This window comes from Antrostomus carolinensis, unplaced genomic scaffold (genome assembly GCF_000700745.2).
Source record: "Antrostomus carolinensis isolate BGI_N321 unplaced genomic scaffold, ASM70074v2 scaffold46917, whole genome shotgun sequence".
NCBI classification, from domain to species: domain Eukaryota; kingdom Metazoa; phylum Chordata; class Aves; order Caprimulgiformes; family Caprimulgidae; genus Antrostomus; species Antrostomus carolinensis.
The window spans coordinates 256-11,867 of NW_010326152.1; the positions used below are offsets into that span (position 1 = coordinate 256).

General features: G+C 39.4%; 2 protein-coding genes across 2 annotated transcripts in view; one reads left to right on the forward strand and one right to left on the reverse strand.

The window, feature by feature from the left end:
• DDX55 (DEAD-box helicase 55) overlaps window positions 1-7,698 on the forward strand; it is a gene marked incomplete at its 5' end in the record, with an annotated part of 7,831 nt that extends 133 nt beyond the window's left edge. The window contains 12 exons of the mRNA XM_010171476.2: window positions 17-103; window positions 701-792; window positions 907-969; window positions 1,685-1,834; window positions 2,305-2,494; window positions 3,070-3,152; window positions 3,545-3,676; window positions 4,794-4,886; window positions 5,530-5,644; window positions 6,328-6,496; window positions 6,673-6,965; window positions 7,461-7,698. Of these exons, the coding sequence (XP_010169778.2) occupies window positions 17-103; window positions 701-792; window positions 907-969; window positions 1,685-1,834; window positions 2,305-2,494; window positions 3,070-3,152; window positions 3,545-3,676; window positions 4,794-4,886; window positions 5,530-5,644; window positions 6,328-6,496; window positions 6,673-6,965; window positions 7,461-7,628 (1,635 nt within the window). The remainder of the gene's footprint in view (window positions 1-16; window positions 104-700; window positions 793-906; window positions 970-1,684; window positions 1,835-2,304; window positions 2,495-3,069; window positions 3,153-3,544; window positions 3,677-4,793; window positions 4,887-5,529; window positions 5,645-6,327; window positions 6,497-6,672; window positions 6,966-7,460) is intronic.
• Window positions 7,699-8,087: 389 nt separating this feature from the next.
• EIF2B1 (eukaryotic translation initiation factor 2B subunit alpha) lies at window positions 8,088-11,556 on the reverse strand (the record flags this gene model as incomplete). Its single annotated transcript, XM_010171477.1, has 7 exons — window positions 8,088-8,365; window positions 8,805-8,930; window positions 9,129-9,204; window positions 10,241-10,309; window positions 10,603-10,715; window positions 11,208-11,324; window positions 11,420-11,556. Coding segments are annotated over 7 exons (794 nt in total), but the record flags the coding sequence as incomplete, so codon positions are not given.
• Between the last annotated feature and the right edge of the window lie 56 nt (window positions 11,557-11,612).

The following is an 11,612-nucleotide window of genomic DNA, read 5'->3' on the forward strand; positions in this document are numbered from 1 at the left end:
CTTTCCCTTCTCACAGGTAACAGGCAGTGGCAAAACCTTAGCATTTGTGATTCCCATACTGGAAATTCTTCTCAGACGGGAAGAAAAATTAAAGAAAATGCAGGTAAGGTTAAGTTCTTCCCTTCTGAGTATGTTTTTATGATGTGTCAATAAGATTTGGTGACTTCAGGAAAAGTACCAACAAGGAAAATTGCATACACGTAAAGAGCTGTGTGCTCAGCTCTTTGCTGTGACAGTAACGACAAACTTTTAAAAACTTAAATAAATATTGAGGTGCTTTCTGTGCACTAAGATACAGCTTTTTATTTGATATGATCAAAATAGGTTTCTGAGCTGTTAGAAAAGTGTCTCAGTATATCAAATACAATGACATACTGCAAACAAGAGTCTCTGTATGCTTTTTAGCATCCACTGTCTTTGAATACATTTTAGTGTACAGCGAACTTGTGCTGTTATTTGCTATTAAATATCATTTTTAGATACTGCTCTTTGAGAAGAGGTATTTTCCGCATTGGTAAATGCCTCTTTCATAGGTAATTTGTTATTTTGTATGCTTTATTGTATTTCTATGGAAATGTTTTGCTTTAAACTAGGATCATAAACATGGCTTGTATTCACTTAGCTTGTAAGGGAGAATTTTCCTCAAATCTTTTTTCTCTTCTGTTATTTTCCATAAATTCCTTTTGTTTTTCACATACAGGTTGGAGCTATAATTATCACACCAACAAGAGAATTAGCTATTCAAATTGATGAAGTGCTCTCACATTTCACAAAGCACTTCCCCAGGTTTAGGTGAGTGAACTTCAGGCTTGTCATGACCATAGTTCCTTTTTTTTGTTAACTTCTTTCATTTGTAAACTAGCAAAACTTAAAGATGACCTAAATCTTTCTGTTTTATTGTTTTAGTCAGATTCTTTTAATTGGTGGTAGGAATCCCATGGAAGATGTTGAAAAGTTTAAAGAACAGGGGTGAGTCAATTGTTAGTAATTTCTATCACTGCCTCACAGCTGTGGTTTTTCTCCTTGTCCTTAGGGGTTTTGGATTAGGGATTTGGTCTCGCTGATGCTAAAATCTGGTGGTACTACATGACTACATTAGGGTGTATGCTGTGGAAATTGTGGATTCTTTCCCTTGAGTGAGATACACCATAATGAGACAATAAGAAAGGGTCATATGTGAAATCGGTACCATTTATATGCTGTTTGGGTGAAGAACAGTGTGCAGCTTGGTGAGCTGAAAACTGTCTTCACTGAATATTTCAATTCCTTCTTTCTTGTAGATGTTGTACTAGCAGTAGGCTCTGGTGAAACTGAGACTGTGCTGGTGAATAACTTTCTGAAGCTGTTTGGTGCTGATACCGATGATGAAGTCTTGAAGCAATTATATTTGCCACTGCCTTTTGACCAGATACTCCTAGCTGATAGTTGCCTTCCATAGTTGCTGATTTTATTCAAAGCTTTTATTACCACAAATGATGTGCTTTCACCTGAGCATTTTTTTCTCATCAACATAGTATCTGAAAGGCACTGAAATATGAATACAGTTAGAAGTGACAAACTGAAATGGTTTTATTGACAAATCTGGTCAATTTGTGTGGTTTGTGCTGTGATAATTATGTTAGCAGCTTCCCCAAAGTCCTTACTGTGCAGTTACAGAATTGCTGCGTGTCTTGTTCACCAACAGTGGGAACATCATTGTAGCTACACCGGGCCGTTTGGAGGATCTGTTCAGAAGAAAAGCAGACGGGCTGGATCTAGCAAGTTGTGTGAAGTCTCTTGATGTGTTGGTATTAGATGAAGCAGACAGACTTCTAGATATGGGCTTTGAAGCAAGGTATTTAAATAATAAATTCTGGTAATACTTGTGAAGTTTAAATTAGTTCATATATGATTGATGTGAATGAATGTGGCCTACAGTGACCTCTGAAGTGAGCTTTGTTCTGTTTTGTTCTTTTACGTAGAGCTTTGCTCTGTAGACTGTATAAAGCAATTGCTAAGAGGGGAAGAGAATCAGGAAAAGTTGATCCTTGATGAATACAGAGTTTACAATTTATATATTTTTAATATATATTAGCACATGCTGTATTAATGCTGTATTAAATATAATTTATGTACTGGAATGGCTTAAAACACTAAAATAAGCTTTGATCTCCCTTTTCACTTAAGATAGCTCAGTAGAAGATACTATATACTTGGCACTCTGTAGTAAAAGCTACTTTGTTTATAAACTCTTACTTAAAATGATTAAGCTTCTTTCTGAGGGAAGTCTTGGGACAGTTATGTTTTACCTGTGCTTACTTGCAGTTTAAACGCCATTCTGGACTTTTTGCCCAAGCAGAGACGGACAGGTTTGTTCTCAGCAACTCAAACTCAAGAGGTGGAGAACCTGGTGAGAGCAGGTCTCCGGAATCCTGTCCGCATCTCGGTGAAAGAGAAGGGAATGGCAGCAAGCAACACACAGAAAACTCCAACACGCCTGGAGAATTATTATATGGTGTGAACTTCTGCTTTGTGATGGTTTCTTGTTCCCTCTCCTTTTTCCCTGGTTCTATCATTAAGTTTTTAAATTTTGGCCAGTTATCAGCACATTAATAGAGGAACCAGAAGTCTCAAAGACACAAAACTCCTGCAAACTCTTCAAAGATCAGTAAACAAGCTAAGGAGAAAGATCTAAATTAGCAACCTTGTTGTTTCCTGCTCTGTGACTTTGGCTGGCCAGGAGCTGCTGTAATCCCAAACCAGCTGCAGTGCTGTGGATCCTTGACCTGCTTATAGTGAATGGGTTTGGGGGAGACTGGCAATTCCAGAGAAGTGGCTGAGGGATACTTGAGATGCTGCTTCATGAGAGATATTGTGGCTGGGGATGGGAAGATGAGGAGCTTAAGTATTTGTTTTTACTTAAAACAAGATACAAAAAAGAGTAATATTCCACACGATGGACTGTGGTGCAAATGATCAGTATTAAGAAATTGTGTCCGTAGACATTTATCGGTGCACAGTGAATGGAGGAAACTGGCAGATCACTTTGTATCAAATAAATTTTCTTTTTTTTTCTTTTGCATTGTTTAGATCTGCAAAGCAGATGAAAAATTTAATCAGTTGGTGCATTTTCTTCGACAGCACAAACAGGAAAAACATCTAGTCTTTTTCAGGTAATTCTGTTTGTGTTTCATTGTGAAAGGAGTGTGGTGTTTTATTACTTACATTCCAAAACTGTGCCCTGTGTTGACAAGGACACAACTGTTTTAAAAGTGATTCATTTTAATAGCTGTCTTCTAGAATATGGTGCCTAAAAAGAGACTGATTGTTGCTTCATGTCAGGATTGTGTTGAACTTCATTAAGCAAAACGTACATTTTATATGCCTTTTTAAAGTCAGGCATTATAGATGATTATATGTTAATTATAAACATGATGTACATATTTTAAATAAAAACAGACAATAGTATATGTTTTTGAAAGGTCTCTGACCACTCTAGGTTGACTGTTTAAACCAGCTTAAAAATGCAGCGTAATCTTTTGCTTTCATGTCTGTATCACAACAGCACGTGTGCCTGTGTGGAATACTATGGGAAAGCTTTGGAAGCCTTAATTAAACAGGTGAAAATAATGAGCATTCATGGGAAAATGAAGCACAAGCGTAACAAGATTTTTACTGAGTTCCGGAAGCTCCCAGGGTAAGAACATATGAACGGGCTAATCCAGCCAGAAGTGGAAATAGTAAGGGATGTGCAATTTTGCCTGATGATATTATTTTGACACTTAAGAGTGTGTTGTGCTGAGGGGAAGGATGAAGCTGCTTGCAGAGCCAGGGCAGCACACATGACAAGAATCAGAAGCGCTAACTCCTAAGCCTGCTGTTGTAGTGAATGACAGAGAAATAAGTGTATCTGTAGTAACACAAGCTGTGCTCAGGTACTCAAATTCTGATCACAAACAAAGTGAAAATGTGACTGGAGCATGTTCAGCCTAATTTAGATGATCCATGTGTCAGCATGGAAGGGACATGGACACAGATCTAGGATATCCTGCAGGCCGGGACCCTCTGCAGTTTGTGGTGCTTGCACTATGAAGCCCGTCATTACCGCTGCTGTCTGTGCTCCTGTTTTCACTGGACACACTGTACTGTCACATTCTGTAATCACACATTAGCCCTGCTGTATAAACATCAGCAGTAGAGAACTGGTAGTGAAAATAACCTTTTCCTGATTGGTAACCAGAGTGGAAACCCAGGATACTATTTTGTTGGAATATGAACAAGAATATGGCAACACAATGCTGTAATTTACCTGCAAAGCAGTTCTCTGTCAGCTTTGCAGGATGTTGTTAAGAGACTCTCGCCCTGTTAGCTGTCATTTTTTATTGCATGGGACCTGAGTTTTGGTATTTTATATTATAGCAAAAATAATTACCAACAGACTGGAAGAATAACTGTTTTAAAATAGCATGCTAAAACTGTCAGTCTCTTAGGTCTTTTATTAAAACATCTATGGTGTTATGTTCAGCTGTGGTGCATGCCATGGTGATTTAAAAGCAGAACTTGTAATAGGGAAATTATTTTTTTCTTGGTGATATGTTGGCTGTAATATAAATGACTTTCCTTTTTATAATGTTATGTAGAATTTTAGTTGGTGAAAGCTGCAACTACCTTATAATATTTGGTCTCTTTAAAAAGAAAAATGTTGTAAAATGTTTTGTTCCTTGTTCTCCAGTGTAGATGCAGAATACACAGCTGGAGGGAGACTCTCTTCTCAAATGACAGTTAATTGAAAATTCACTTTTTCTTCTTCCTAGTGGCATTTTAGTTTGCACTGATGTGATGGCTCGTGGCATAGACATTCCAGAAGTACACTGGGTTTTACAGTATGACCCACCTAGCAGTGCAAGGTACAACTTCAGATCTTAAGAACCTTTCCTCTACTTGTGGTCACCTTACTGTACTGTTTAGATAGAAATTGGTAACACACAACTGTGGGAAAACACATTTCAATGCTGCCTGGAAATTAGTCTGAGTGAACACAAGGGAGGTTGGAACACTGTGATTTTTGTTGTAACTGCTGTGAATTTGAATGAATTTGTGTTGTATGTGCATAAGGTACATGGGTGGTCACCACTTGTATTTGTGAGAAGCACTGGTGTAAGGCTTCGTAAGAGAATATCAAATAACCAGAGGTGAGACGCTAGGGTGAATGAGAACAGAGATGAGAGCAGGGACATAGCTGTTCAGGGAATGAAAGCTCACATGAAAGGTGCTTTTCCATATATTTTAACTTCCATTGTCATAATTCTACCTACAACTTGTTTAAACTTCACCCCCAAAACTCTTGCTTTAGCAGTACAGTCCTAATAATTGAGTGGAACCGCTACACGTCTCTTGTATTGCATTTTACTGAATCCTGTTGGTTTAGTTCAAAAGCATCTAGCACTTTACATTTTCCATTCCACAAGATTTCCCCTTTTGCTGCCTGTCTAACACTTTAAAATCAGACGGAGCATCTCCTGTTAATATCTCTGCGTTGTGTTGTTTCAGCGCCTTTGTGCATCGCTGTGGTCGTACGGCACGAATCGGCAATGTTGGCAGTGCACTGGTATTTTTGCTTCCCATGGAAGAATCTTACATTAACTTTCTCTCAATCAACCAAAAGGTTCGTGGACTTTTATTCTACCCCAGAGCAGGAAAAGGCAAGGGGACAGGCTTACTGAGAGGAGTTCTGAAATCAGAATTTGCAGAACTTCAGGTCATACGTAAAGATACTTCAGCAGACGTGCATTGTTAAAAAAACACTGCTTATTAATCACCAAATATAACTGTTAGAACGCAATTGCTCCCCGTGTTATCTGCTGAGTTTGTAATAAGAGTATGTGATGCATTGAGTCAGGAAAGGCTTTTCATTTCTCAGGGTGTGCAGACTGAGCATTTCCAGAGGCAGCGCTGGCCTAACCTACCCCCAGCCCTGCCACCACCAGTTCATACGCCGCACCCTCTGTGTTGCGTATTTTTAACTCAGATCATTTCCTGTGTCTGGTCTTGCATTTATGGGATTTATTGTATAAATTCTCTAGAGCTCTGCTAATGAGAACGTAGCTCGAGATGAAGATGTTGCCTCTCTCAGGCTGCAGTGTGTGAGCTCTCCTGCTGGGCTAGGACGACCGTGTGTGGGGCTGACTGGTGAACTGGAGGGTTGAAATGACCAAGTAGAAGCAGTAAAGGAGCTCAAAGCTCACCCAAGATTAACTGGGGAAGAAGCGTGTTTGAAGTTTCTCAGTACATTTTAAATCATTCAGCTGAACTTTTCCTTTGTTTTTGTATTTCTCTTCCGGTTTTCAGTGTCCCATGCAGGAAATGAAACCACAGACAGATGTGTCAGATCTTCTTCCAAAGCTGAAGTCTATGGCCCTGGCTGACAGGGCAGTGTTTGAGAAAGGGATGAAAGCGTTTGTGTCTTACGTCCAGGCTTATGCCAAACATGAATGTAACCTGATCTTCCGAATAAAAGGTAATTCCCAGCAGGAGCTGATATCTTTTACTGTTCTTTTCAGAACTTGTTACAAGTATTAAGTATAGAATGCAAACAATACAATAAGATGTGGTGGGGTTTTTTTCTGTGACTTGCTAAGTGAAATCATCTTTTTATCCAGTAGGAAACTGACTTTATAATCTTTATTTTAATAGATCTGGATTTTGCTAGCCTTGCCAAAGGTTTTGCATTGTTAAAAATGCCAAAGATGCCTGAACTAAGAGGAAAATGTTTTCCAGACTTTACTCCAGTCACTGTTAATACCGACTCCATTTCATTTAAGGATAAAAACAGAGAAAAACAGAGACAAAAACAATTAGAACAACAAAGACAAGAAAGACAGGAAAATGGAGGGAAAAAGAAATTCATTAAGAACAAAGCCTGGTCAAAGCAGAAAGCCAAGAGGGAGAAGAAGAAGAAAGTAACAGCTAAAAGGAAGCATGAAGAGGTAAACTGGGCCCATTGTTAAACTGCATGTGATTCCTGTAGCGTAGGTGCACATAACTTCACGTCAGAGCGCCATGGGGTTTTAGTTTGACATAACTGATGACTGTAAATTAACTTTTTAGGACCTTGACAGGCAAAGCTTAAAAATAAAAATATAGAGAAGCGTTTTAAAGCCAAACACTAAAAGAGCTTCTCAGCACTCCAATGCTAGTCAATAATGCTGCCAGCGTAGGTAGCATAGATTTGTATTTCTCAGAAGTGCAGCAGTATGGCATGATGGTGGACAGCACTTTGGGGTTTTTTTTCCTCTCTGCTCTTTTGAATTCTGAACAAGTGTAACTGAGAGTCAGATAGTTTCCTAGGTAGAAATTAAATACTATTTCTTGCTTGGAAGCTCCTGGCAAACTCCGAGTTGTAAATTTCTCATGTGTTCAGCTGTGTAGAATGAAAACCTTTTGGTGTTGTGTTTGATTTGTTATTTTTCAACTGTCAACAGGGCTCCGATATTGAAGATGAGGATATGGAAGAGCTGCTGAATGACACAAGACTCTTGAAAAGATTAAAAAAGGGAAAAATTAGTGAAGAAGAGTTTGAGAAGAGACTAACAGGCAGCCAGAGTAGACTCAAAGCAGAAACTGTTGCTGACTTAGAGTCTGAAGGTTGACAGTTATTCTAACCACATTTTTACATTAAAATACTGCCTATTTCAATAAAACTGTATTTTTATAACAAAATAATGATGCAGAGAACAGAACTGATGTAATTTCTTCTGAAAGAGACCTGGCGTCCATAAAGACATACAAGCAAGCCTGCAGTTAAGAGCAAAGCTAAAAGCACCACTCTGTGGCGTGGCAGGAGCTGCAGGTTTCCATTAGCAGCTTTGTGTGTGTTTTCACCTTGGGTTTTTTTTCAGGTAGGTACCACAGATCAGTAGGTAACAGCATACCTCAGAATGAGTTTGAGTACACTATAAGGCATTTTAGTTTACAATATCAAAATACTCCACCCATCTTTAAAATAATTTATTTTAGGTCTTTAGAAGGTGTAGTAACTTTTGGATTTTTTTTTTTTAACAGTGGTCCATCCACATGTAATGTTTGACTTTAAAAACTCAAGAAGGCTGATAATTACATGAATCCTTATAATGCCATATAACTTGTCCATATAACTTGTATCATCTTCCAAGTTCTTACAACGGTGATAGTCACTGACGAAGATGATACATCCTGTACACCGAGTCCTTTGTTACAGATAGAGTTTAATAAGTTCATCACTGACAGCTGATGGAGTTAACACACCGAGGTCTGTAAACAGTAATGTAATTAGTGATGGGGATGTGTAGTCAATCCAGGGATGCTCCTCTGTTAGATTCTGACCTGTTTTCAGAGTGTCTGCTTTGTACTATAAGGAAACAGAGACCATTAGTTATTACACGACTGCAAGTTAAAACCTTTTTTGGGCAAGAGCAGTACTATAGTCTCGAGCAGATGTTTGTGGTAAAACTGAAGGAAGTCCAAGTTTAAATGAGGCTGGTGCCACCTTGGTCTCAGCTGTTTTATGTATAAAGTACAATTTGTAGTTCTGAACTGTATCGATTTAACTGTTTCTTGCCCTCAGCTGCTCCTGTGCCCCAAAGGAACCGCTTTAGGAACTAAATGTTAGTATTACGACAAATAATGGCTGTTTGACATGTGACTGTCACACGGAGCAACTCCATATTATGTAAAGTAAGCTAGAGCAGAGAGATCCAGATAAATGAAGACATGCTTAGACAACAATTATTCATAGACATGTAAGTGTGTATCTTAGCTGGCTAAGAAATAATTTGAATTTCTCTTACCTTAAATTTATCCGGGACATCCTGCTGATTTAGAGGGAAAAGTCTTACAAACTTGAAACTTTCTGCTACCACATAAAATGGCTTATTCTGAGCTTTGGCACACACAGCGATTTGATTAGTGCCAATCTGTGGAGACAGATGGAAAACAACATGCAGACTCAGTGCTGGTGTGACATAATATTGCCCAGTTTCCAATAGTAAATAGACTGTTACTGGATAACATCCAAATAGAAAAGATTTTGCAGAAAGCCTTGAATTCTTCAAAGAAACTAAACTTTAAAAGTCTAGTTTACAGAACGATGTAATAAACTCATTACCTATTACCTTGTTAATAATGCCTCCGCTTTCAACTACACCTTCAGCACCAACTAACACCAGGTCCACTTTCTCCATAATGTAGCTGTTCAAAGGGAGGAAAAAAAATCCAGGTCTTACTGGGTGATATGACAAATGACTTGCTGAACAGAACAGAAGTTTGTGATTCAAACAGTCTGTCACTTTTCTGAACAAGTTTAATGTATCTATGTAATTCCATGTGCTGTTACCCACCCTTAGAGTGAGCTTTCATCTGCTTCCCTGGCAGGATTACTAAGTAACCATGTCTTCTCCAGCCGTAGGTGACCTTGGCAATTGTGTAAATGCTGGAAAAAGTTGAAATCTGACTACTATGATACTCTGTTTCAGGAACATGGGTGTCTGTGATAAGATACTACCTACACAGTGAAGTGTAACTGCACTGGGATAACCTTGGCCAAATACACAGGATGCTCCTCATCTAATCTCCTTTTCTTTACCTCTGTCCAATGTGTTTTGTTAATTGAAAATACAAATCTAGGAAGAAAATCCATCAGCTAATTGATTTGAGTAGATTTAATATGTTAAACAGAACTTGTGGACTTGTCCAGTCAAGCCACTATCTTCCCTAGATGAGAGGTACCTTGGTAAGCAGACTGGTATGTGTTCTCTTGGAGGCAGTCTCTCAGGCATTTTGCACTTAAGAATTGAGGTTCAGATTTATTATAGTTCTTTTTTTATGTTTTAGGCTTATACTAAGCAGTGGTAATTTAGCAAGTAGTTTCAGAAATCCCCAAATGGTAACATGTATGCAATTTAGGAAAAAACTGCAGCCTTTTTGTGGAGCATCTCAGGGATTTTTTTTTTTAATTTTTATTTTTTGTTCAGATATCCCAAGTTCCACACCTGGGTCTGGCTGCTTTTTTCATTCTAACATACAAACATCAAATACTTGTTCTGTAGCAGGCGTATTCTCCTAATTGTGCACCTAAAGGTGTAACTTGTTTAGCTTGTTCAACAACTATGACGAGCTAAGTAATAACCTCTGTAGCTGGAACAAGCTTTGAGGAAACTTATATCTATATAACTCCATCAAAATAAAATAGTGATGAACAATATTAAGATTTAATGATCAGGCTTACCCAACTGCAGCATCCAGAATCACAGTCACAGGAATGTTCAGTTTCCTCAGGGCTTTTGCCATTTTTTGCCTATTAAAAAAGAAAAAGTTTCAAGCTTTTAAGTGTTTTACTTAAAGACAATGCTAGAAAAATACTGTCTGAAGGACTGAAACCCATGACCACCCATGTTCCCCTGCCTGCAGATTTTTCTAATAGAAAATACGTTCTTGTGTAGAAATGGAAACAAACAGATTACAACTAACCCAACAAATTAAGGTCAGTTTATTTTATCAGTCAGGAATTACAGCTACAGAAAGATGAGTTGAATTATTATTAAAATAACAGACTGTTAACCAAGATAGAACACAAATTTGAGTACTTGCCCTGCTTGATCTGGCTGTGATTCAGTAACGTAAACACTGAATCGCTTCTTTGCCTCAACAGCTGCTTCTAACACCCTGAGGACCACTCTTGAGTAGGCATGTGTCAATATTCGCTGTCAAAAAAAGGAAATCAGACATTACTTTTTGCTGAGCTTTGGGAAACCTTTACTTTTGTTAACGGTGTCATGGCTTTCACTTCATGCAACTGTCTGTCAATGTTAAATAATAATGTATGTCACTTTTGTTCTACAAATCATAGGATAGCAAATCACTCTGTGAGCTGGACTTCATGTGGCCTGCCCTGATGTGGTCAGGGGGTGATGATCTAGTACTTTATACACAAACTTGAAGCTGTGACTCCTCAGCACTTCTCTTAGAAGGAGACCCCAAGTTAAAGCTGGATTTCATGGAAATTGAAGTAGGGGAGGAGACGAGTCGTAACAAAATCAAGTGAAGGGTGATGTTGCCTGCATGCTTGCAGAAGCTGCCATCGGACAATGCTGTTGTGAACATTAATAAACCTCACTCTCCTCCCCGTTCTGTTTTTCCATTACTGCAAGCAGCAGAGCACCAGAACAAGAGTGACCCTGCCTCAGCCTACTTACAGCACCGTCTCTGATGAAAGGATGACACAGCTTGGCGATTTTGTTCCGAGAGAGAGAAACTTTCCTGAGGAAGATCTCCCCGCGCTCGATCATGATTTCTTTGCACTTGGAGTAGTCCTGGAAAACACGGTGATGTCTGCTGTGAGGCTGGAAGCTTCCCCACCCCTCCCCGCGACAGGCACCAGGGCTGGGCAGGGGGCAGCCGCCCTTACCGAGTACTCCAGGGAGGTGAGGCTGATGAAGCGCAGGAAGAGCTCCCCGCCGGAGGAGACGGCCACCGAGGAGTCCACCCGGGACAGGGTGTCGATGGCGGCCAGGAGGCTGCTCCTCAGGCCCTGGATGGTCTCTCCTGCGGGAAGGCGGAGGGGCACGGTCAGGGACCTCACCGACACGGGCTTCGCCGTG